Below are 27,563 nucleotides of genomic sequence, written 5' to 3'. Positions count from 1 at the left end.
CACATGCTTGAATTTTCAGTGCTCAGTAGGTTGATGCCCTAAAATGGGTAGTTGATGTTCAGTAGGTACAGAGTTTCAGTTTCGTGAGATGAAAAAGTTCTAGAGATCTGTCACACAGCAACGTGAACATAGTTAACACTAATAAGCTGTATACAAAAAAAAATGGTTAAAATGATACATTTTATGTATTTTTCCTGAAGTTAAAAAGATTCATGGCCTAGAATTGAACAGAACATAGTATCTCATATGTGGAATTTTTGCAACAGATGATGTGGGCTTATTACCTTCAGTAATTTTGATTCTAGACTTCTGTTAAGACAGTCTTCTGAGGCAGCCTTATCATTATAACTCACATACTGAGTCCCAGTCAATTAAAATACCTAAACTTTTCTTAGAGACTAGATCACTCCTTTGGGGTACTTCTGTTGTTTACATTTCAAAATTCTTTAAAATTTTATTATGATGGTCTTCTGATTCTTCCTTACTCACATATTTTAAAATATTACATAGATGAGGTGCTTTCCATTCCATACTATCCCTCTTAGACTTCCATTCTCTAGTAACTCTGAACCCGCCTTCCAGTTTGGAATCTGTAATGCCAATGATGTCTCCCAGGTCTGTGCAACTCAGAGATTTGAGAGTGTAAATGTTAAGGCTGTAACCAAATCATGGTGACAGAGAGAGACATGAACTTTTTGGAAAGCAATTAAAAACATCCTGGGGAAAACTGATCCAGTAATTAAAACTGTGTGGATACATTTTTAAATCCGGTACCCAACCACTTAAATTCACCATCGTTTCATCTTACATGCATGATATTTTTATTTATCATGACAAGATTCATCAAAAATGTTGCTAAAAATTCAGGAACACTCTGTTCATAGAATTTTCATGATGTATACTTATCTGAAAATTATATCAACAAGTAAGTTTGGTGTGAATTCATTTTATGAGCAAATAGTCTCTTTAAAGATGCTGACAAAAATGTTTTAACAAATCCATCCTAGAATGATTGTCAGTGATATGCATAAACTTTGCATCTCTATAGAGTTTGAAAATTTCCACTTGGAATTGAGACATTATTTTCTGGTTTTCATTCATCTTTCCCTTTACTTATTTCAAAATGACAGGCAATATTATGAGATCAAAAATGTTTGTTCTATTATTTGATAACTTGTCTCAATATGAAGATAACCATTTTTAGAAATTAGGTATTAGATTTTTCTCTTTTCTTTGATTGAGAGCTTTGATTTCCTCTCAGTCTTGTTTGTGTTCTGCTCTCCACTCTGGCAATAAGAAGTTGAGAAGCTCTTTTCCTGCCTATGTCCTGCAGATTTATACTTTGGGTCCCAGATGGTCTTGTTCTGTTTTTTCTTGTATATGTTTATGTTTAAACATTTGTATTAATTTTGTTTAGAAATGGTATGCAAGCTTCTGTTGTCTTCCTTTTCTTATTATAGCTATGTGACGTGCTTTTGAATTTGATATTGGTTGTAATTCTCTCCTTTGCACATACCTGAGGAATAAGGCTCTGTGTGCAGAAGACGGGGAGGAGGTTAAGCAAGCCTCGATGGGGTATACTGAAAACCACAGGCAGAAATAATTAAAAACAGCTGTTTTTAGTTCCTTGCCCTAACTCAGCATTTCCCCAAATGCTTGCTTAAGAATATGAATCACCTTGAGTTTTTATTACTGATAAGGATCACAATGCTTCTACCACCTCCCTGAAAGTTTCCCCCATTCAGTAGCTCTTGCATAGAATCCAGGAATTTATATTTTGGGAAAATCACCTCTTGCGATTATTTTCTTTTTTCTAGTTAATTTTCATGTGATTTCAACATTTCCTACAAATAGGAATTTGTTATGGCTACTGCAATGAATCACTGCAAACATTACGGCTTAAAACGAGAAAAATTTGTTCTCTAACAATTTTGGAGGCCAGAACTCCAAAATCAGGGTGTTGGCAGAGCCTCCTATGAAGGGTATCCTTTCTTGCCTCTTGCAGCTTCTGCTGGCTCCTGGCTCTCTGGCTGCAGCAGCCTAACTCCAATATCTTGTCTCCATCTTCACGTAGATTTCTTTCCTGTGTCTCTGTCAAATCTCCCTCCTCTGTCTCTTATAAGGAAACCAGTCATTAGATTTAGGTCTCACCCCTCATCCAGGATAATCTCATTTGAGATCCTGGATTTAATTACATGTGCAAAGACCCCATTTCTAAATAAGGTCACAATCACAGGTTCTAGGGTTTAAGATTGGACATAACTTTCTGATACATAAAATCTAACCCGCTACCCCTGGGGAAATTTATTATACCCAAACTACCAAGTGAATTACAATGGAGGCTCACATATAGGTAGTGTTAAAAGCTGAACAGGCAATTCTAATGTGCATCTAGGTTTGTGAACTACCCTCCTAATACCTATAAACTTATTCCCTGCTTCCTGGTTAACTTCTCACCCAGTCTCTCTATTAAATTTGTCCAACCTTCATATTCTCTTTGTTTTCTATTGCATCTAGAGCTCTGCACTAACAGAAGGAAGGTGCTGGCTCACTAGCCACACATATACACACACACACAGTAATTTTGTACACACACGTTATATGTATACATGCATACACACGTGTATGTGCATTACACAAACATGTACAATCAGAGTCACATGAAAATATTTGTAAAATCTAGATAGCAACTGGTATCTAATACCTAGTAGTCATTTAATAAAATACGAGTTATAGATTTATCTTATATTTTCTTCCTTCCAAATAATTTTCTATTTTCAAATGAGAATATATATGTGTATCTGTATGTATGTGTATATATATATGCTAAAATTGAAATATATATACTTTCAATTGGAGTTGGAGCTGACCCAATTGAAATTAGTTCAGAAAATAGCAATATTTCCAAATCTGGGGATTTTTTTAACATTAAATTTAATGTTTTGAAAGATGTCAGAGTGAAGTCCTATATTGATCCAGGAAACATCGTTCCTCTCATGCTGAGTTGGCGCTTTGTAAACAGGAAGCAGTGTGCACAGGCCAGTGTTTGAATCATTGGTTGCTGTTCATTGCTGCAGGGAGGTCTTCTCTGGCATTTGCGCAGACCTGGGATGGCTGAAGTTGGAGCTCCTCGCGGGGAGCACTGCCAAAAAGCAGTCAGCGTGTAACTTCTGTGAGTCCTCCTGGGCCTGCGTCCTTTTCAGAGCCTCAACTGTAGTGTGTTACTGATCTGTTCTCCAGACATTATGAACTCCGTTCTTCTGTCCTCTGGAGTCCACCATGTCTGGTGTTTTCATCTGCTGTGTTCTAGATGCCTGGGTCATAGGAGAAGACAAAGGCAAGTTTCTGTTCTCAGAGGTTAGGGGAGAAAGGAAAAAAAACCAAACCTCAATAAGTAAAAATAAATAAGTAAAATAATTAAAAACTGTGACATGTGCTATGAAAGAAATAAGAAGCTAAATGACATTTCTACCTAACATGCTTACATTTTCTAAATATTACTGTGTCCTTTTTAACAAGTAATTTATACGTATCCTTTGTTTTGATATGTATAAAAGCTTATACAGTAGGACTGGGTCCTTATACGGTACTGAAGTTTGAGGCTCAGCGTGCCCATAATCAATCCATTTCTATCTCTATTTTGTGTATAACTGTACTTTATATACATTTGTGTGTATGTGTGTGTATGTACACACATTTACTTTAAAAACTCAGGTAACACATAAATGCTCACAATAAAAAACTAGTAGTAACTCTACCTCACCCATTTCGTCACTCCAGTGACAATCATTTTTAACTCTTAGCCAAGTTTTCTGGTTACTGTTTCCATTTTTTTAGTAAAATGTTAACTAGTATTTCTTGATTTTTCAAAATTATACTTGTCTTTTGACTTCTTACCTGGGGCATTCTGTAAGTTAGTTTTTAATTAAAGCTCTACAAGTAAATTAAAGTTGTATAACTTTATACAAAATAAGATTGTGGTGTCACAACAAGGTGAGAATTGCTTATCTCATGATGTAGTTAAAACCCATGCTAAACTATATTGAGAAAGTGGAAGGCATTGAGACTTGCTTTGTGGCCTTGGAAATTACTGTTTTTGGGGAATTCCCTTGTGAACACAAGAAAAATGTGTATTTTTTATTAGGTTGCAGTAGATTTCTTTTGACAAATAGATGGATAGACAGATTGATAGATAATATTGCTCAAACAATTTGTTTTTAATATTCTCTGTATCTTTATTCGTGTTTTTGCCTATTTAAGGATAACTTAAAAAGAAAAGGTAATTTCACTAAAATGTATTCCCTTTATATGTAAAATATCAATAATGAAAACTATCTCATAATAGCAGTTTTATTGTTGCGAGGATTAAATAGGAACCACATATAACACCAAACACAGTGTTTGGGGAGTTATTTGTACCCCTCTTCCACTGGTTAGTTAGCAGTACTGTTCTCCCCTTTTTCCTTAATTCCATGACTAGATCAATGTCAATGCTGGTCTCATTCTATAAGACCATTTCAAATCTGTTTATGTATCATATAGACTTATATAAAACATGAATTTAGAATGATTTACACTTCTGAACCTTGCTAAAAATTTAAAATCTATATTTGAATATTAGCAATAACGATACTTACATGATTATTTGTAAGATAATATATATGTGAGTGCAGTAAAATATTTGTATTACTTGTTTTTGGTAGGGAATTAAGAAAGAAGGACAAGGAACCTGACTCCTGTAAATGTACACTAGTGCACGTGCAGAAGCCGTCAGGAATGAAGGCGTGGCTAGGCTTAGCATTGCTGCTTTATTCCTGGATTTACCACTTGTGATTCCCACGGGAATGGAAACTCTTCTCAGTAGATGCACTTTTCTCTTTCTCTGTTATATTTAGTGGTTTTTATGTTTTCTGTGTCAGAAAACATTTTTAAAAATGTGCTAATTCTAGTTATGTTCTCCGTTGTATACCCTGTGATTCCTTATTTGCAGTCAGAGTCTGGAAGTATGAAGCTGGTGACTTACATTGTTTGTATATGTGTGTGGCGGGGGAGGGAGGTCTGTAACTAGAATGAGCAAGAGTGAGCTCTTAGAAACCATTTATAATCATACCTTAAGTCAGTATTGATATAATGACTGTCTCATCTATTTTTAGAGAGCTCATACTGAACTGTATGCTACCCTTAGAGTTTCATTTGCTTCTCTTTCCCCCAAGTACTTTATTTTCTTCGTGTGTAAAAGAAAAGAAATTGCCTGGCTAGTCTAAACACAGCCAAGATTTCAGGATTGAGAATGGCATCAACCAGTCAACCACAGATCTAGGAACAAAGAGTCCCACAGTATATCGTGTGCACTGAAAAGTCAACATACATAAGTAGTTTGTTGAAAATTACTCTTATTAATAATGTGCTAAGTTTTTAAATGTACAAGTAAAACAAACAAACAAGAAGTATCCCAAGCAACCTTACTGCTATTTCATGGCCCTGAAGAGCCTACTCCTTGTGACTGCGCAGTGCTAAGATGACCAGTCCCAGGGTATGAGCAGAGCAAGAAAAATATGACACAGTGCCACAAAATACATAGCTGTTAAAATTTTTATAATAATATTTCAAAAGAAAATTTGTTCTATTCTTTTGCTCTTGGAGAGTATAGCATTCTATCTACACATATCAAAACAAAATAGACTGAAATTTCCTGATGTATAGTCTTAAAATACATAGCAAAATTAATTTATTTGAAATACTCACTTTTTATATGAACTATAAATCAATTAGTTGTTTTATTTCATCTGCTGCATTTCATTGGACAGTTCTAATTTACGAAATCTATGACTTTCTTTAATCATTTCTTCGGATAAGAAAAATCTAAAGTCATTATTTAATTATTAACCTTAGGAGTGAATTGAATGCAGACTTATTTTAGTACTTATTTTAGTATTTTAACTTTGCAAGCAAAATTACACACACACACGTAGCAGTTATAGCTCACTAACTGTTCCAGTTTGGGGCACACTTCATTTCTGAATTCTGAAATTTGTGTTTTCTTATACATTCACCTCTGTGTTAAAATATTTGGCTGCTGCTTTACCTCACATTTCTTATTTATCTCATTGCCAGAGCTATTCGATGTTTTTTCCAGTTCTGAGTCTCATTCTTTATGTACTTCTTAGGTGTTCTTTTGATTTCCAAGGCTTTGTTGTATCACTACTGATCATTTCTGAATCTGTCTCTCAAGCCTATTTATAGCTCCTAAAATTTCACTGCTTCTGTCTTACCCTCTGTAGCAGCCATTCTGAAATTCTTACAATTGCTCAAGCATTTTATATACTCTGACTTCTGGGCTTTGAGAAATGCCGTCTTTCTGAAATACTCTATAAGCACTTCTCTCCCTCCTGTTTGTCTGACTTAATCTGAATCTGTCATTTGTATCTGCTTGTACCTCAGTTCCTCTGGGGAGCAATTTAGATGTCCTATTGTGTGTTACAGTAACACTTTGTACTGCCTATATGATAGCATTTATCAGAGATTTATTAAAGTCACTTGTTTAATTATATTCCAAGTATTTTTCCTACCAGATTGTAAGCACTCTGAGAAAAGAAAATGCTGAAAACTGTATTCCCGGTGCCTACTACGATTCCATTCATTCATTCGTTCATTCTAAGTGATGTATCTCTAAGGCCTAGAACTCTGTCTGGTATAAAGTTCTTAATAAAATATCTTAAATGAATAAAACCTTGGTTTTCTACTCCTTTTCATAGAGTAGGAACCTGGGGTCAGAGGTATTAAATAAGTGCCCACAGTAGCACATTAATTAGTGATAAAACCTGGATTTGAACTCAGGTTTGCCTGCCTACAAAGTTTATGTTCTTTCTACATGGTGTTGTATGTATTATATAAAATGGGGTTTTTGTGTAACAACAATGAAAGAGCAACAAAATGAAGACAATTTTTGATACACTGTTCTCTTACGTTTTTCTCCAAAGTTTATTTACTTCACTAGATCTTTTGAAGTCTGTCCTATATCTAAGTGCCAGTTCTCCAGAACCACAGCTAGTGTCTGTATCTAGAATTGTTACATATTTTCTCAGAAGATATAGTCCTATAATCTCTACAATTTTAAAAAGTACTGTTTTTTCCATAATTATACTTAATTATATGCATTAAGAGTAGGTAAAAGTCAGAACTAGACTATAAGTAGAAAACAAACTATAGAAAGAAGAATTAAATTTTTAATCTTTTCCCAGATTTTTCTTTACTACGATGTTTAAGGGTACTGATATGATCAACATGTCATAGTGGGAAAACAGTGTATTTTGGAATCAGACTAGATTTAACATTTTACTCTGATACTTGCTGGTTATGCAGTATATCCTCAGGCAAGCTACGCTGTTTTCTTCTGCAAGTTGGGGTTAGCAGTGACAATCACAAGGCTATTGTGAAGAGAATAGGTAACGTGTATGTGGCCAGCTAGCCTAAGTACCTCATACTCAATAAATAATAATATACAATGTGAGTATCGTTGTCTCCTTCATGGTTAAATAACATTTGCCTAACCTTGGACCTCTACAATAGTCTCACCTTGTCATTTATTGTAACTTGAATTTTCTATACATTTTCCACACACTTAATCATGAAGGTCAAATTTTTATATATATATGTATATGTGTGTGTGTGTATATATGATATGTAATACACACTCTTAAACAACCTATGATAACTGTATATTGAGACTTTAATAGTAAGTTACTTGGAAATATTCATTCTGGGGCCAAGGAAGAGGAATAAGTGAGAAAATTTCTGAGAGACAGAAAGAGATATAAATTTGATCTGAAATACGCCTCACTGGGAAATACTCCTTTAAGCTTTGTATACTAGATAAATATAAGTACCATATGAACCATGATTACCCTTGAGAGAAAGAGAAAATTGTTGCCATTTACATAATAGCATGCATATAACCTGGCAATAAATTTTTGGTGAAAGATGTAATAGATAAATTGAGCATACTACCGGCAACAATAAGAAGATTTTTTTAACAGACCATTAATCTATACTATATATTCTATGAGGTTGAAGTAACTATAGAAATAAAATAGTTTTCTTTTCCTTGCTGTCATTTTAACATGATAAAATGTAAGCCACTTTTGTTCATAATTTTTCTCTTTTTCAGAGTTAGTGAGGTAAACATTCCAAGTGTCCTACAATTTGTGTCTCAAGGAAGATCCAAAGTCAAAGAATATTTATGCAAAATCAAGAAAAAAGATTATGTGGAACATTTTAGTCTTGGTCAAATATAAGAATTCATAATGCTATTGTAGTAGAACAAGTGTCCAGAAACAAATGAAAATACTGGATTCTATTTTCAACGTTAGCACCAATATGGAAGGACTGGAAAAATACTACATTTGCTTTTAAAAGTTTTTATTTTATTTTTAGGAGAGAAAGTATGTTGTCATTAGGCTTCATTTCTCGACCGCCATCCAATACTGATGATAGGACGCTAAGGAATTAAGTATTTCCCAACATTAGCGAGAAATGGGAGGAGGCCCAATATTATATTGAAACTTTTTGATGGAACTCTTTCTAGAATGTGCGCATTTGACTGCATTATTAAGCAGAGAAAAGCCCAAGATAATTTTAACATTTCTTTATTTATTCTCTCATTTTTCTGAAATTCAGTTGTGTGTTTTATCAGAATGCTGTGATAATCCCAGGAGTCATTCAGGTGGTGAACCCTAGTTTTTAGGACATTAAATTCTTCTAGAGTGTTGTGCATTACTTGATGATGTTTTTTTTTTTTTTCCTGACTTCTTGATCTTTAGGACTTAGAGGACCCAAGAGATCAAGTTACAAACCAAGAGTTGGTGACCAGAGAGGCTGGGTGATTTACCGATAAGGAAACAGGAATGAAACATTAGTAACTTTAGTATGCCTTATGTGTCCATTAAATTAATATCTTCATTTTTTTAGTAATTTATCCTATGCTGTCTTCTAGTTCCCAATTTTTTTCTTCTCCATAGAATTTACCTATTGGTCCTGTGAACTCAGACAACACAGTAGCCAAGAGAAATGGTGTAACTCAATTCTGTAAAAAATGAACCAGAAATAGGATGCAGTTTTTAAGGACACATATGTACTACATTATATGTATATTATACTATATGATATGCATGTTATATTGTATTATATAATATTACATGCATATGCTGACCTAAAACAAGTAGACTGCCAGATATTTCTCCAGTAAAGATTTCTCTTCTGCCAAAGATTCTCTAGTATTCAGTCAGCAGAGAATTGCAGTTCGGAGTCTGCAACCATGGTGAGCCCATAAGGAAAGAACACTTTTATGGAAGGGAAAAGGAAGTTGAGAGGGCTCTATAGTGAACAAAGCATCCATGATTTTTCATTGCCAAGAAGGAAGAGTCTTTCTTCTTTCTCTTGGGCTCAGCTATTATCCCAGAGTGTGAGAGCTCCCCCTTCTGGTCTCCCAGCTCTATTTATTTGAAATTTCTGTTTTAATTTTTTTATACACGTATGTGTGTTGTAGTCACTGTGGGCAGAAGATATATGACACTCATTTTCTTAGAGAGTGAAGATACACTGGATTTTTTATTATTGTATTCTTTTTGAAAGTTTTTACCTCTTGGAAGCAAATTTCCAAATTCTATTTTAGCTGGTTTTTAGACTTAGAATCTAAGAGGTAGATAGAATCTTAAAAGTCACGTGAAAAATCTCTCAACCAATGATGTACCTCATTTAACTGTCCTTTGATAGTGGGTTTTCTTTTTTTTCTTTTCTTTTTTTTTTTTTTTTTTTTTTTTTTGCAAATTGAAGGTTCGTGGCAGCCCTGCGTTGTCAGATGATGGTCAGCATTTTTTATCCATGAAGTGTTTATTAATCAAGGTCTGTATAGTTTTTAGACATAATACTATTGCCTATTGCACACTTAACAGACTAAAGGATAATGTAAACATAAATTTTATATGCACTGGGAGCCCAAAACATTGATGTGATTAGCTTTATTGCAATATTTGCTTTATTTAGGTGGTCTGGAAACAAACCTGCAGTGTCTCTGAGGTATGCCTGTACTGCCAAGTTTTAGAAGTTTCCAAATGCTTGGGGTGATTCATTTTTTCCCTTGAAACTTATGATGTTGGGTATGTTCCAAAGTTGGTAGAAAAGAGACTTTAAAATGTGAATTAACCTATTATTGATGCCAAAAGATGTAATGTTATTTTTTAAAATGAGATCTCATCACATCTTACAGTCTGCATGTAGTTGCTTACTCATTTTAACCATAACTTATGTTGATACTTCATTTAAAGTCCCTATTCATGTCTACTATCCATCTTCTAAATGCTAAAAACACTTAATTATTTAAGGAAGAAAACATATTGTTGACAACATTCATGTTGGTTGTTGAAAGATAAACTGAAGTTTTCATTATCTGTCAGGTTAAAAAACAACCCTTTTAAAATATTGATTAAAGTATGCCTTGGGCATTTTCATTTCTCTTTCAAGTACTTCCTCTCATATGTCAGAGTATTTGCTGGGTTGCTGCATGGATAGCTTTTGATACGGTCTTTTGTCTCCACGTATTGGCAGTTGCTGCCTTTTTTCTTCTGTTTTTGAATCATAGTTAGGCTCTGAGCACAGTTTCTGGCTTCAAAAAGTTAAACTTCTATTCTAAAATTCATAGCTCAGGACATGACTTTGGTAATTGGAAAATTTAATCAAGATTTGTTCAGTTTTAGAATAATTTCCATTCAAATGGCAATACCTCGGGTGGATAGATACTCAAAGGTAAACTTACACAAAGAAAATCCTTTTTAAGAAGTAACAAAGTGAGTAATCCAAGATGTCAGCCAGATCTCGGATGAAGCTACCGCTTTCTCTACCTGTTAGTTATGAAATCATAGAAATGTATGTTGTCCGTGGGTAGGTTACCAATGGTAAACATGGCTGCCACTTGTAGAGTGGTCACTAAGTATCATGTTTCTGACAGCGTTGGGGACTCGCTTTTCCCACCTCAGCTACATGATACGGAGAGTTCTTACAGGCTACAGAGGTGACCCCTTTCTCCGTTTTAAGAACATAAGTGAATATTTTAGCCTTCAATTTTAACGTGAAATATTATTTGGGGAAACTATTACAAAATAAGTCTTTGGCACAATCATACAAAACTGACTTGCCTGCATTTTACTTTTCATTCTGGGACTCTGTAAAGTCCTCTTAAAAAGAGATGATTCAGAATAGGACTGACAAGGAGTCCTGGGGAGTGTGACTGCCAGACAGGCCCACATCCCATCAGGAGAAAAAGGCCATGTGGGGTCCAATGATAACCACCATTCAGACCGCATAAATGCACTGCAGGGAACCACTGGCCCAAGGAGGATGGCAAGGTGGCAGCCTTATCCAACAGGCCAGAGCACCTGTGATGGAGGGAAGGTGCAGGGAGCAAACTGCACATGCAAGTGCGAGACCATGAGTCAGCCTTTAAAGCTGGATGGAACGGGTACCTGGGTCAGGGCTGTGCTTAAAATCTGAAAAAACAAAAACAAAAACCTAAAGAAGCGTGACAGAAATGATCAAGTAAATCTTGGTTATGATCTATCCTATAAAAAGAAATTAAAAGTAGATAGTGTTAAGGATGCAAAGATGAGATCAAAACTTCAAAATGATTGGAATTTCCAGCATTATAAAATTATGCATTAGTGGCTGGTATGGCCCAAAACTTGTAAATCAAATGGTGAAAAAGTGGAAGTATTTAGAGACTAATTTCTAATAGACACAAGGAAGTTCTACTTGACGTATTGAAGCAACTTACGAGAAACATTTAACCTTTAAGCTTAAGACACATTAAAAATACAGGTAGAGTAAAATAATAGTTTAGGTACATTCATGGATGGAAATTCAAATAAGGTGGGAAGGTGGTAGTAGGGTGTGGTAAAAGAGTGATGGATGGAGAGTTCGATAAACTGAATTCTAAAGACCCGTTTTCTTAACCTTAGGCAAGCCAGACTTTTGTGATTGCAGTTTCTTTACGGTTAAAGTGATTGGATGTAATCAGTGGTGTTTCTTTTCTTTCTTTTTTAACCAAAGAAATATATTGTTAGTATTCATATATTTTGCTCTGAATATAATAGTACTCAAAACTCCAAAACTAAAACTATCAATAGATAAATAATTGTGTTATAGGTAGAACAGGTTTGACTAAAAGAGTTTGGGAAACCTAAATCCAGCCTACTCAGCCACCTTGGTACGTCTGAGACAACATAAGGAATACAACCTAAAAATGTTTATGGGCCCCCTTCTATCAAGTCTAGGCTGTGATGCTAAGTCAGTTGTCATAGAGATTAAACAAGATGTTTGCCGCAAAATGACTTTGACTCCAGCTGTCAGAGGAGCAGTATTAAAGAATCTATGAGTGACATTTTCTTCTGTCCTTATGTCAGTGAACTGATGGAGGTTTCTCCTTCTTTTTCTATTTTTTTTAATGTCTATTAAATGAGTTCCTATGTGTGGGGATTTATGATTCCATGAATATTGTCTTGAGAGCTAAAAGGTCTGATATTGGGCAAATAGTGTAAACTCTACGTGAATCGCTTTTACCATGTATGAAAAGCTTTCTCCTTGGAAATGCCAGTAAGCTACTCTGAATTCCTTGGATGATCTGTTTGGCAATTATATTTTTTTGTTATTACTCCCTTTTTAATTTCTTTTTCTCTTTCTTCCTGCAATCAGTGTTGATAATCTGATTTTATATAACATTGTCTACGGAATTGACTAATCCGTTGAACTGGCTAGTGATCTCTTTTTAGAATCATTTTCTTTGCTAATTCTATGTTTGTTTTTAGCTTTTTGTTGTTACAGTTATCTAAGAAAGGAGGTTTTTTTAATTTAACTAGTTAAAATTTCATTTTGAAATCTAATTCTTTGCTGTTCTTGATCAGCGGGGAATTTTTTTTAACTTTAAATTCACACTTCCAAAATTTTTATAAGTGTATAATACCAACTAAACTAAATTTATTGAGTTCTTTTGCTTGGTTGTTGGTTGGTTTTGTATTTTTGTTGTCTTACCTTCAACTTGTGATGCTGATACGGCTCAGGCAAAGTCAGACCTAACTTTCCTACTCTGGCTCTCGGGATTCAGAAAGGCCTGTCTCTTTTAAAGCACATACTTGTTACTTCGCAGCACAGGAGAGTAGAGCTCCAACCAGCTGTCACTCACTGAGAGGAGGTTGAGCCTCTTGGTGCAGGGAATTGACACCTATTTATTTTTCTCACAGTTTAATGGATCTAAACAGCCCTTTATCAAGTGATTCTCCTTGGCTTTCAGTCACTGGAATGTCCTCATTTAAAAGATACTAAAAGTATGTGTATCCTGTGTCCTCAATAAGTTACTGTCACTGTATTTGTTTACCCAATGTTTCCTCTGCCTTTTATGGAAGAGAGATGTGGAGTTCTATCATATTATCAAATGGGACACAAATTCAGTCAAACCCAGCCGATAACATCTCTCCTATTGGATGTTTTTGTATCTTTCACAGAATTCCCAACTTGTGACCCATTAACTCAATTTATATGCAAAAGTGGAAGATGCATTAGCAACAAATGGCACTGCGACTCTGGCAAGTACCGAATGTTCACTGGACTGCACCGATGGGAGTGGGGGCCCACCGGTCTGTGCCGCTCGGCCTCTTGCAGGGGTACCTTGTGAAAGAAGCTTGCCGAGTCAAGCAAAATGGCAAAGACAGTGGTGAGAGGGCAGCTGGAATGTCAGTGGGGATTAGCACTGAGGATAATAAAGCTCAGTATCTTCCCTGGGAGCTTTGATGGAGATTTGCGTTTAGATACTACGCAGAACCTAGTCTAACTCCACAAACCTCAGGTGAAGGGAACACTTGAGGAAACGACCTGGACAGTCCAAGTTCCCCAGAGCATTTATGTGAAATGCTCTGTAACCTCAGGATGGAGCAGTTTGGAAATTATTACAGAGTTAGTTATCCAGGTGGTCTCAACTCAAGTCACCTTGTTTTTTTATGTACAGATGATATTTTTCTCTGTTCGATTGTATCATTATGTTAAATTATGCCAAATACAGGTAAATGGATTATCTATAAACCGATGCATTCTCAGTCCTTCATTTCAATTTAATCTATTTCACTTCGCATTCCTCTCATCTCCCTCCCGCAATAGTTGTTAATAAAGAATATAAATCATTGTTAATGATAGTGTACAAATAATTTCCTGGCATAATTACACACTTAAGAGCCAGTGGGGAAAAGGTACATGGTGAACCTTCATGTTGACAAATGAAGAAGGGTCTGAATTAAAGGTACAGTTATAAACTCTGGGGCACAAAGATTATAGGTCTAAATAGTGATTTTCCATCAAAAATTGTATCACAAGCTGTATCATTTCATGAAGTTCCTACAATCACCATTGTCTTCCATGTCATAATTATTTTATGCTGCATAGGTTCATTGTCAGTGGTTAGTCATTTCTGAATGAAGAGAAATTAAGCTTCAAAATCCAAAGTCAAGGATCTCCTTAGTTTATTAGTTGATATTAAATCAGAAGCAAAGTAGAATAAAATTGGAAATAGCAGTGGTAGAGCACATGCTTAGCAGGCACGAGGTGCGGGGTTCAATCTTCAGTACCTGCATTAAAATAAATAATAAATAAATAAACCTAACTACCTCCTCTGCCCCCCAAAAAACCCACAAAAAGCGAACAAAATTTTTTTAAAAATAATAAAATTGGAAATAGTTGTACCACTGCTCATGGGAAGTGTTGATCATTGATTCAACATTCCTTTTTTCAATAACAGAAGAAAATTCTAAATATCAAAAAGAAATGTCAAGTATTTCACAAGAAAAAGGTTCTTTCTCCCTGGATCGATTCTCACTACCTGCACGTTGATGCTTCTTTCCAGATGACGACTGTGGGGACGGCAGTGATGAGCTTGGCTGTGCTCAGTCTTGCTTTGATAATCAGTTCAGATGTTCCAGTGGCAGATGTGTCCCAGGCCATTGGGCCTGTGATGGTGACAATGACTGTGGAGACTTCAGTGATGAAGTCAATTGTACCAGAGAAGGTGAGTAGTTTTCTGAATCTGAAATCTCATTTTAAACTGATACATAATAGTTGGACTATTTTAGAGTGAATATTTTGTTAAAAAAGTGGCTCATCAGATAAAAACATGTACGTGACAAATTGTATAAAGTGATTTGCTGATCTCTTGACTTTTCCTTTTTCCTTTCTTTTCTCTGATTTCTCACCTTAATTCCTTCTTATACTTTGACACCCTCTTCTGTGGTCTTCACTTCCTATTTCATTAGATACTTTACATACTACTCCTTAAATCCCCTCCAACTTCTAAATTGCTAAACCCCAAACCCATCCCAAAAGAAAAAAAAGAGCAAGAAGGCCATAATTTTTCTCTTATTTTCACACCAAATGTGTTGTTTCCTTAAAGGCTAGGAATCATCCCCTATTAAATGGCAATATATTCCATCTAATTGACCTCTGGACTGTAAGCTAAGAGCAGAAGGAGATCATAACCGTGGCTCTCAGCATCTTTGGGCAGCCTGACCCTGGTATTTGCATGGATAACTTTGCAAAATTTGACCAGCCATAGGGCATGTTGATAAGTTAGAAATCATGTTGGAAACATCACAAAAAGAATCATTAGCCTGTCAAACATTCAGGCAACAGTAACATTTTTAACTAGAAGTTTTCTTTCTGCCTAAGGGATTGAAAGAATTTGTTATTCACGCTTTCATTTATTCCAGAATGATTTATTGAGGACTTTCCATGTGCCAGTGACTGTGCTTGGACCCAAGGATAGATAAAAGAATGAAAAAAACATGGTTCCTGTTTAGTTAAAAAAAAAAAAAATCTAGCGTGCAAACAGGAAAACAACAAAATGGTGTATTTGATGTGGTGGGGCCGAGGGGACCATATAAGAAAGGAATCATTTTGTCTTCTGCAAATATTTGACCACCTATAAAATAGAAAGCTTCTAAAGTATTTTCTCTGACATGGATTCCTTTTCTCTCTCTCTCTCTCTTCCTTTTTTTTCTTCTCTCTCCCTCTCCATTTCTCTCAACTATAAATACTGGAAACAGTGGCAATTACAGAGGTTATCTACGTAATACTAGGTTCTTAAAAGAATAAAACTAGCTTTCTGTGAATTCCCTAAGTGATTTATTAAAAGATATATTGCCTGATTTTTCTTTTACCTGTGTGACCCGGGCTAGAGGAGTCATATGCATAACCCAAATACGGCTAAATAATCACCTGTGAGCCACGAGACAATGAAACACAGATCCTCATGGTCAGTGGTCTTGACATGATTCATGTCTTTCCTGGCAGAGGACATGACAGAAGCTATAATGGAAACAGAAAATGGCTAAGTACATTTTTGTGACAGTATCTTATAAAATCTAATGTGAATATATTTGAATTTAGTTTTGCTTCAACATCGAAAAGAATGACGTAAATCAGTCTCTCTCTCCCCCCTCCCCTTTATCTCATTCTTGTGTCCTTTTTCTCTCTCAGTTTAATTGGTCCACTAGTAGAGAACTTTTTGCTCATCACTAATCTGGCATGGAAAAGGGAAAGGTGTACAAAAAGATATTTTTCCTGTTTTTCTTTGTATATGTGAGCTATCCATCTGGGATGTAGTTGACATTTCATTACTAAATTAGGGTTTGAATATCTCCTGCCTTTCCCCCCACCTCTCCCCCCACCTCACAGATGTCTTTTTCGGCTCCTCATGAGGTGTACATCTGTGGCCTGCTGGCACTGCCCCCGTAATATGCTGTGAAAGATAAATTGCCCCGATGTTAATTTGCTTTCATCTCAGAAGTGAGATCCCATCCCTTTGTTCTATGTGTATTTATCTTGAAGTTAAAATGACCATTGCACGTTAAGTTCTGGAGAGATTGCTTTAACTTGGTGAGTATCCAGAGTAAGTGGTACATCCCCTCACAGGCTCTCTAGATGGTTATTGGAGTTTGGATGATACAATCAGTGGCTAGTTAATGTTAATGGCCGTCATCTTTAGAGCACCTCCACTTGACTAATACATGACTGTAAAGGATATACTGTCAATGTGAATGCTGTGAGTTTCTTATGTGATTATGGTAATATACTAAGGAAATGGTCCAGATAACTTACATGATTCTTGGACATGTATCCAGGAAAGTATAAGGAGAACATCCTGAACTAATTTATATTTATCTGATTATAAATTATACCAGGATTCCCTAGTCAAATCCTCTGCATGGTGAATACAGGCTACAGGAATTGAGGACAGGGAGCATTCGGGAAGACTGTGGGGCAAGACAGTTCAGAGTAGTTTGAAGGGCATTTATGTATTTGTATCCATCATTATTTTATGTATTCTGATATAGAAGTTGTAAAATAACCATGATGCAGAGAATTGTTAGAGCCGATCGGGGAAGTCATTTTGCACATTCAGGATTTGTGAGGCCATTGCCAAGGTAAAGTAGAAGTTTGATGCAATTAGTCATATAATTTAGTCCCAGAACCTGCTGTGGAAGAAAGAGCAGGGGATTCTGGCTTGAGTTTCAAGACTGGCTGTCAAAGCTGATCAAATCCACCATATAATTGCTCAGCACTTTGCTCTACACTGCCTGGGTAAGCACAGCATATGGTGCAGTTTCTCTCAACTGAGATGCTTTCAAAAGGGCAGAAAATACTCTTGAACTCGCTTTTAATAGTAAAGGAGCAGGAGATACTAGGAATTGGAACGTTCCATATGTAATCTCTATTTCAGACAATTCCTGAGTTTACGTTCAATTTCTATTCTTTCTGATACCACTTTCAAGAAAAGAATTTCTATAGTGATCATTTTTTTCATCATCAGTGTAATTAATATATGGGAAAGGTGTTAATGACTAGTCGCCTTGCAGATTACACTCATCTCTTTCTTCCTTTGTATTATGCTGCTCTTTCTCTTACTTTCTCTTTGAAACTCCCTTACTAGGCAAAGAAGATGCAGCATCTTTACAAATCACCATGCAAGCACGCATGGCTGTGTGCACCAACGCGCGCACACACACACTCTCAGTCTATAAGCATAAATGGAGTAGAAAGACAATTCACAACACATGGTTTCCTTTCTTTTTTCAATGCCTGTTTATCATTAATTTAGTTCTGGTTCCTTTTTTGTTCTGAATCCTTTGATTGGTACTTTTATCTGTAGTTATCCTTTTGTAGCTACTGGGTGAATAGTTTTTCCAAGCAGAAAAGTAAGTGAGGCTAGACCTTCAAAGAGTTTGGTATGAGGGAACTTCCTCTAGAGCCTCAGTCCTGGCTGTTTATTAAGTATTAAAAGGTTTTGTAAAAAAAAAAAATGTGATTTTACTTGTAAGAACATTGAGAATAAAGTTAAAAGTAGACTTCAGTCTTTTCTTACAAGTCTTTACCTCTCTGACTAGAATATTAAAAAATTTTGAGAGAGAAAGAAAGACACTGGACATATGTCATATCTATAAAATACCAAATATATAGAATTAATCTTATCTCATTGTTGACAGTTTAAATCACTTGAGTTATGTAAATGTTCATTCATTCTTATAGTCTTTTTGGGCATAATCTCAAGCATATTTCAGCGAAGGAGTAAGGCATTTCTACAGTAAGCGTGAAAATTGTTCAGTATCTTTAGACAGCTGTTTTCCAGGTTAATTTCCATTTAGAAATTGTTGTAAAATTTATATCAAATAATTTCAGCATAGACTTAATGGAGAAGGGAATAAGTTTTCTCTAGAATAGATTTTGCCTACGTTTTGTAATTTCTTTTAAATGTAATTTAAACATCCCTCAAATATTTGGATTTTCTTTACTTTGAGGGAGCATCTGACCCTGATTTATGGTTATTGTCCCTTAATGCCTTCTGTTTGGCTGTGTAGAAGGAGAATATTATTTACTACCTGCTGCGTTAAGTGAATGAGCTGGGTGATGCTAGAACATGTGATCTCTTATTTGCATCACAAATAAAAATTAAATGCAAATTTAAGATTTAGCATGTACTGACCCTTCAGTTTTGATTTATTATGGATAATCTGTAACCAATTCCCAAATCCATTAAGCAGTCAAATGTATAGCATAATTAATGTACATGCTCACACATGCTTGTATTCTTTTGCTTTAACTGTTTAACTTGATTTCTGATTTGGAAACTTCCATTTCTGTTGGGCTTTGTCCTCATTCATTCATGCATGCATATTCATTCACCTCACTATTCCTTGTTCTCAGCTTGAGAAGGAAACTAGAATAATTTTATCTTTGTAGTTTCATTGTCAAGTACAATATTTGATACAGAGTGAATGCTCAGTAAATAATTACTGAGTGAAAGAGTCTATTTCTTGACCACAAAAGTTAATTGCATCTCAGAATCAACCCTTATTTGTTTTTGTCTTATACATTTAGTAGCTTTTTCTGATTCTTCCATCTTACCCCCCTGGAGTTTATTTCCATGATGATGTGCATGACTAGGTGTACCAGTCTAATCATGTACGTTTCCATAATACAGTGTAGTCACTTTCATTTATTCAACAAATATTTGCAATTTCAGCCCAAGATTCGATAAAATAAAATAAATGGAATGTATTTCTTATCTTTTATTGTTGTTTACTTCTTTTTTTTTTTTTAATGTCCTCTCTGTCCAGTAACTACGAAGTTTCAGAAAGGTAGGAAAAGTTTAAATCTTTTTGGTATCTATTGTTCAATAGTAAATATCAGTGAGGAGATGGCATTAGTGATAATACAGTGAAGGGAAGAAGGAGTTAACCTATGTTGGCAACCCACAAATTGCCAAACACTTTACCTTTGTTATTCCATTCAGTGCTCAGAATAAGGATTACTCAGAGAGGTTAAGAGACTTGCCTAGGATTATACAGCTGGAATTTCAGAGATTGTCTGCTCTTTATTCCTTTATCCAGCTGTCTGCTTCTGCAGCTCTGGAGTTTAATCTCACTCTCTTCTTTTTCTAACTCTCTGTGCATTAGCATTTGTATGATCCCCAAACAATTACTACTTCGTTCTCCATTGCATGCTCATTTTCTGTTTAAGATGAGAAAGAAAAACCTTTCAACTTACTGTACGTCATTGTAATGAAATTTTCCAAAAGACACTAGAAGGGACCTGGGCCATTACATCAGATCATCACAGGAAGTCTGTCTCTCTTTTGATTTCCATTCTCCACCACCCCCTAATTCTCTTCGATAAAGTAGATTCTGGAACTTGGTCACTGGAATAGCAGTGGATGTTCCCACACAGTTTCTTCAGTCACCCAAATAATATGTTTGTCTGCCATAAAAGTTTTACCTCATAGATTCAAAAAATTTAGGAAGCTGGAGGAAAATTGAAAGATCATTTAGTTCTTTTATTGTGCAGACGAGGGAAAGGGCTCAGCTAGATAAAAATGTCCTTATGTGCATATAACAGTAACAGAAACATGATGCTGCCTCCTGGAAGGAGCTGATAATGTTCTGTGTGAGAGATGTTGAGACTCAGCCCTTTGATGCATAAAGACATTTTCAGAGGAGATTTTGAATTCAAATGTTGATGCCAAGTTCTTTGTGGAAAATCTAGGAAGGCCTGGCAGTACCACCAACCAGAAAGAGACAGTAGCCTACCTAGGGAACTGAATCCACTCAGGGCACTGCAGGCATCAAAACTTGACATTTAGCAGAAGACTTAAGCTACACATTTAAGCACAGAGAGAATGGAAATTAAAACCGACATCTTTTGACCTCCAGTCTGTATCATATCCTATCTCAGCTGAACTATTATGTTCTTAGCAGCACAACTTAATCTTAACCACACAGGAAATAAGATACCAATACATACCATACACAGTCAGACTCAGTCATCAGTTTTGTTTTCCTTTCATGAAAATATTCTGAAGATGCTTTCAGTTCACTGACTAAAACACACAATAAAAAAACCTGCTATTATTTCTCAGGTACTGAACTTTATTGAGAGTTAAGTTTTGACTTTGAATTTGAGGAAATTAACAAATTATGTTCTAGATTCAGCAGATTCACATAATCTTCTGTCCCAATGTTTTTAAACTATTTTAATGAAAATTGGACTGTTTCCTGATAAAACACAATTAAAAGTAAAATTAAACTTCATCTAGTTTTAGAGAGATATAACACCTGTCTTCAATGAGATACGAATTGTCTGGCTTAACTTTATTCTCTCACTGATTTATTTTGCCTAGGAACTGATACCACTGAGATAGCCATACAATGTTAATTATTAATGGATTTTATCCATAGGAAACCTCTTTTTGTTTTCTAGGACAAAATAGCTCCTTAAAGGTCATTCTCACCTTGATACTACAAACAACTTTTACATCAAAAGCAAAGAAAAGTCAAGGCTTTTGAATCAACTAATAACAAAGCCTGTTTTGAGAAACTGTAGTGTTCCTAGCAATGTGATTGTCAAGAAAATTAAAAGGAATCAGATAAATTAAAAATGAAATCTTAGAATGTAATTCATAAAACTAGGAAGAAAGAAGCCAATTGTGTTCATCTTTTCTGTTTAGAAAATTAATAATTGTTCCACACTTATGCCTAGATAAATTTAGCTTTCATATAAAGATAATCATTATGTACCTTGACACTAAACAAAGTAACATCTCTTGTTTTTTATAAGATATACCTAATAAAGTCAATAGGTAACAAAAAGACCTCATTTTAATGAAGAATTTTAGCCTGTTTCCTGCTCTTTTAATGGAGCTGAACAATAAAGGAAAGGGTGAATTAATTTCCATAGTCTTTAAATTCTGCTTCCTTGTTCTAAATTATGGTTAATGATCAGTGAAATGGTAGGAATTCAGGCATTCAGCAGAAAAACAAACAGAAAAACACAAAGGGCATGAATAATCTACAGAATAATTAATTCACCTCTCAATAATTGAGTAGTGCCCATGCCTTTGTGAGAGTAAAGAAATAAGCAATGGGATAAAACTTTGCCTTTGCCCCATAGAAACAGTCAGTAATTAGCTGCTTTCAGAGACTGTTTGAGCTGCCCGTCTTTGTGCCCTTAGTTATGTGCAGCATCATTCAGTTTACACTTGAATATTATATTCCTGCAAGACAATGACCAGAGTTATTTACTTTTTGTTAGGGGATTTATTTCAGTCCTGCATTGGTGTTTGTGTACACACGGGCTTCCTAAGGATAATTAGTTATTATCTGCATCCCAAACTTTTCTACAAATGACTTTGTTACATAAAATTACTCATTTAAACTACCAGGACCTTCCTGGTAGGAAATACTCGCTGGTGTCAGAATCTTTCAACACAGCATGTTGTTATGTTGATGTGTATGCAGTTAATGGGATGTTCTGTAAATCAGAAGCGGAATTTAGAACATTTTAGAACACAGATTGCTAGATCTTTTCTGTAAATAGTCAGATAGTGAATATTTTAGATTTTGCCTATTTCATTTACCCAACTCCATTCTTTCAGCACAAAAGAAGCCATATACTATATAATCTACAAATGATTATGACTCTGTTCTAATGAAACTTCACTTACAAAAACAGGTAGTGGACCAGAATTTGTCTGCAGGTCACAGTTTGCTGACTCTTTAAAATTCAAGTAGAGACACATTCTAAAAGAGCTATAATCCTGAATAATATTTTATACCCATGTTTCATGAGACATCAGACTTAATTGAGACAAGGCAGAAAATAATCAGGAGAAGAAAAGGCCAAAATAGAGATAATTTTAAAATTATACTCTCTGGCTCTTCCTCAAACATAGCTTTTATATATATATATACATATACACACACACACACACACACACACACACACACACACACACATACATGCTGATACGTATTCTTTCTACATAAAAATATTCTACATTATTTTTTAATTTTCAGGTTGAATAATGGCCTCTTTTTTTTTCCCAGTAAATATTTGAAGTCTACTGTGAGTGAGGCATATTTCTAAGCCAAGAAGTAAATTCCGAATGTAAAAATACCAACATTGCCATCTGTTTTACTTAATATTTGATATCTAACTTGTGTATTAAGGTAAATGGTTAATTTGAACACTAAATGGAAAAATAGATTTCTCAATTACATAACCATTTCAACAGATTAATGTGTTCTCTTTACTTATATTTAGATATAATATAGAAGTTCATCATTCTTATGATGTATTAAATTCTGAATAATATATTCATGGTAGAGTTCCAGATACCAAATTTAAAATTTTAATGAACTAAAAACGTTTCATTTGTTTTACATTTATTTCACTTCAATACTTGAACTTACTAGAGAATATGTATTACACTGAATTGTTTTAATATGTTTTTGTGTCGGTATGGCTATGGATTTTTAACACTAGAAACATTGTAGTGTTACGATAATTGAATTGTACCTAGATATCCACTTTTTTCCCTCTATTTCCCTCTATTCAACTTTTCTATTTGACTCAGACACTGAACATTAAAGATTTGAAATCTGATCTCTTTATCATCAAATGTTTCATTGACTACCAGGTACTAATGAGAGATTTTGATAGTTCCATCCAACTGCTTATCAGTGTAATCTCCAGCAGTGACTACATACAGGGGTAAAAAGAGTTTGTTGGAATAGAGAGTAAAACACAAAAACCATCCCTGGAAGTGCATTGAGGTGGGAAGGCTGGAAGGGCGGTGAGATTAATAACCATCTATAGACTAGATAATATGCAAGCAGTCATAAGGTCCAGTGGGATGAGGACAAGGTGATTTAAGAGGGAGGCTCCAGGCTTAACTTCATTATTAGTTCACATCATAGATTGTATAGCCATCAAGCAAGCAGTGGTCCCTGGGGAATTCATCACACATGACCTGGAGAAGAGCAGGTCAGGTACCCCCGCCAACCCTAACACAGGTTCTCTCCAGGTAGTTTAAGAGCTGGTAGGTAGGTTTAAACAAGCATCTCTCTCCTAAGGATTTTTAGAAACCAAGGACAGTCTAACCACTTTACAGAGATGTTAAGTGTTGTCTTAGACAGAAACGGGACAAGCATATGTCCACACCCTGTTGGCCAATGAAATGAAACTACTAATATGCTGCCAAACCAATTCTCAGGAAGTTTCAGGGCAGGTGAATAACACACAGGAATCTGCAGCCAACAGCTACCATTGGTACATGAAGTATTAATACATAGTGAGTCATTGAAAAGCTAGAAACCAAGCAGGATCAGACACATGACAATTATCAGAAACGCAGGAAGCTTTGTACATGTGCAATACATAGTGCTTTTTCACTTTTCAAAACATTTTACAACGAGTGACAAGTTAAAGTATAAACTCCATTAAAACAATAAAAGTTTTCCCCCTAGATTAGTCTCACAATTTAAATAATTCATTAAATTTGCAACAGCGTTATAAGCTATTTTCTCAGGAGTGCTTTACATTTATTGTAAGTAAAAAAAATGTGTTCTAAGAAAAACATAGCATAAATATAATTTTAACAATCCTTATTTTCATTTTTTTTTAACTTGAGGGAAAAAAATTATTTCTGTCACTGTATAGTTGCTAGTCTTCTGACTGAAAATATTTAGTCACATGAAATCATTGAAATATTGAGATAAATTCCACCATCAGTTGCCACATTTTCTCCAGGATTCTGTATTTATTTATTTATTAGACTCCCCAGATTGTATGCTTAGTTTAAATAGCTTCAGGGCAAAAACACAATAAAATTGCATTAGTTAAAAATATAACCAGCATCAGCAACATGAAAACATAACAGTAAAACAGCGTGAGCATATACATAGAAACATAGTCATCATTTTAACACTCCACTGGGACCAGCCATATTACAGAGACAGATTGTGTGCCAAGCCCTGAAGCTTAGGCAAGTGGGACTCTGGGGAACCACACAGACCTGGAACTCCAGTTAGAATGGTCTTCACAGGCTCCTCAGAGGAATGCAGCATTCCATCCAGGGGAAAATCAACAACAGTTAACAGAAGCTGATTTCATTTGGCAAGAAGGTTAAGAGGAAATAAAACTCCATGACTTTTTTCCATGTTTCCTAGCAGAAGGGGATAGCATTTCTAAACATCAACACACAGCCAGAGCTAAGAGACATTGAGAAATAGTTTTGGAGTAGTTTTTTTTTAGTTGAATTATAGTCGATTTACAGTGTTATGTTAATTTCTGGTGTACAGCATAGTGATATATGACATATACATAGGCATGCATATATATAGAGAGAGAGGCTATGACAAGGTATTAAATATAGTTCCCTGTGCTATACAGTAGGACTTCGTTGTTTATTTTATACATAGTAGTTCATATCTGTGGAGTATTTTGAATTGTGAGAAGGCAGGATGAGAAGTGGCAAGGGAGGGAAATAAAAGTGTGTGTGTGTGTGACCAGTGTACTTGACTTTAGTATAAACTCTGAGTGTTCAGACAAATGAAATAGATGTGTGTGTGTGTATCTATCTATCTATCTATCTATCTATCTATCTATCTATCTATCTATATATATATCTCCACTTGTAGATTTATGGAATCTTAGAGAATTTTTCCTTCTCTATTTTCTTAACACTCCCAAAGTGATCGATACAAACTACATATCTGAGCATATCAGAATCCAGCAGAAGGTCTTTCTGTGATTCCCCAGTTGCCTTTAGGGTTACATCCAAACCATTTAGCATTGCATACAATGTCATTCAAGGTCTAGGCTTTGCCCACCTCTCTAATTTACTCTGTCTCCCCTGCTCCTGTCACACACTACACAGAATCTTATGAATGCTGCTGACTTTGTTACAAAATATTTTTTGTTCCATTCCACTTTTCCCTCTGCCTGACTCTTAGTCATGACTTGAAGCTGTCTTATCCTCTGTCCTGAGAACTTTGCTTTGAAATCCCCAAGTCCATGTTAGTTTTGGCTCTGTGTGTTCTCTCCTACCATAGCACTTGGACTGCTTTGTAACTGCAAACATCGCCTACTTCCCTATATACTATTTTATGATCTTCTCAAAGACAGAAACTAAGACTTCCATTTTTCACCTGGACTCCAGCACAAGTCATTTGTTTGGTTTCCCTACTTCCACTCAAGTCTCATAATGTCCACCTTGCTTTTTCCATACAGCAGCCAGTGAGACTTCTAATAATGTAAGTTAAATTATATCATCATTACTCCTCTGTTTCAAAATCTTCAGAAGAAAGATACTTGTTGAACTTATCTCACCATAGATGTTGATAAAGCCCTACAAGATCCAGCCCCTGCCTTCCTCTTGGCTCTCGTTTCACTAATCCAGCCCCCTTCACTTTCTTCTCTGTCTATAAAAACAGTCTGTTTCCTGCCCTAGAGTCTTTGCATGTGTTACTCCTTGTGCCTGCTATGCTTTTTCCCTTCACTTTGGTCTCATCTCAAATATCACCTTCTCAAAAGGACACCTCTGGTCACTCCTGCCAAGATGTCCTCTGTACCCGAGTCACTCCTTAACAATGGTCATCAGCAGTGTTCATGATATATTTCCATTTCTTCCTTTTTCCAGACACATAAGATTGTACTTCTGGGAAGCTTTGTGGTTGGGTTGGACCAACATGACTGTGCCCCACTCAGTGTGCCTAGCATTGACCAATGAATTGTAAATCAGAAGTGATGTATGTTCTTTCCTTTGTAACGTTACTCTGATCCATTTTCTTCACTGCATTTACCACTTTCTGGACTCATCTACTTTATGTCCTTGGGTAATTATTTATCAAATGCCTACATATTTCCTTCTCCCCTCTTATAAGTTCTGTGAGAACAGTAAATCCTCTCCCTTGTTCTATCCTAGTACTTGGGGAAAAAACTAACAGTCACGACAAATACATGTTGAAAAGCAAATGAAGGAATCACTGAGGTCAATATGCTAATTTTAAAGATTGTGAAATTAATTTGGTAGTTCTCTGCCACTAAATAGATGTTTGATCATGGGTAACAGTACTCAGATTATTTGATTCGTTAGATTTCTCTTCTTTCCTGGTTCGCAACCAGTTGAAGAAACAAACCCAAGAAAGCTAGACTGCCTCATGCAACTTGCAATTTATTGGTCTTTTTATAGAAGACTGAATTTATATGACCTTACAACAAAGTAAAATAAATATTAAATTGTATTAGGAGAGAAATAGGCTTAATAGCAATACTTTAAATATTTAAAAAATGAGTTTATAGATGCTTCTCAATTATTATATGTTAATTTTCTTTTTCATTCTTGAGCCTCTACATGAGAAAGGCCTTACAATAAGGTAATGAAGGGACAGTGGTAAAGAAAGCAGGCTCTAAGTTTTAATTCTGTGGGTTCAGACATCATCTCACTGCTTATCATGTGTATAACTACTGGCAAATTTCTGTTTCTGTGAAATGGGCTGTTCTCAGGAAGCCATTTTGCTTGTTTATTTTTAATCAGTATCAAAAGGAGCAGATGGGTGATCCTTTTTCACTGGCTTTTAATCCAGTATTATATAATTTGAAGTATAAGCAAAATTGAATGTCGTATAAACTTCCATTTACAT

At 35.4% G+C, this 27,563-nt stretch overlaps 1 protein-coding gene across 1 annotated transcript in view; it reads left to right on the top strand.

The window, feature by feature from the left end:
* The window catches only part of LOC140696538 (low-density lipoprotein receptor-related protein 1B-like), a 298,018-nt gene that overhangs the window by 72,700 nt on the left and 197,755 nt on the right, over positions 1-27,563 (top strand). The window contains exons 10-11 of the mRNA XM_072962066.1: positions 13,548-13,706; positions 14,936-15,097. Coding sequence (XP_072818167.1) covers positions 13,548-13,706; positions 14,936-15,097 — 321 coding nt within the window. The remainder of the gene's footprint in view (positions 1-13,547; positions 13,707-14,935; positions 15,098-27,563) is intronic.

The sequence above is a fragment of the Vicugna pacos genome, chromosome 5 (assembly GCF_048564905.1).
Source record: "Vicugna pacos chromosome 5, VicPac4, whole genome shotgun sequence".
Taxonomy (NCBI): Eukaryota; Metazoa; Chordata; class Mammalia; order Artiodactyla; family Camelidae; genus Vicugna; species Vicugna pacos.
This window is presented reverse-complemented; position numbering and strand designations above follow the sequence as displayed.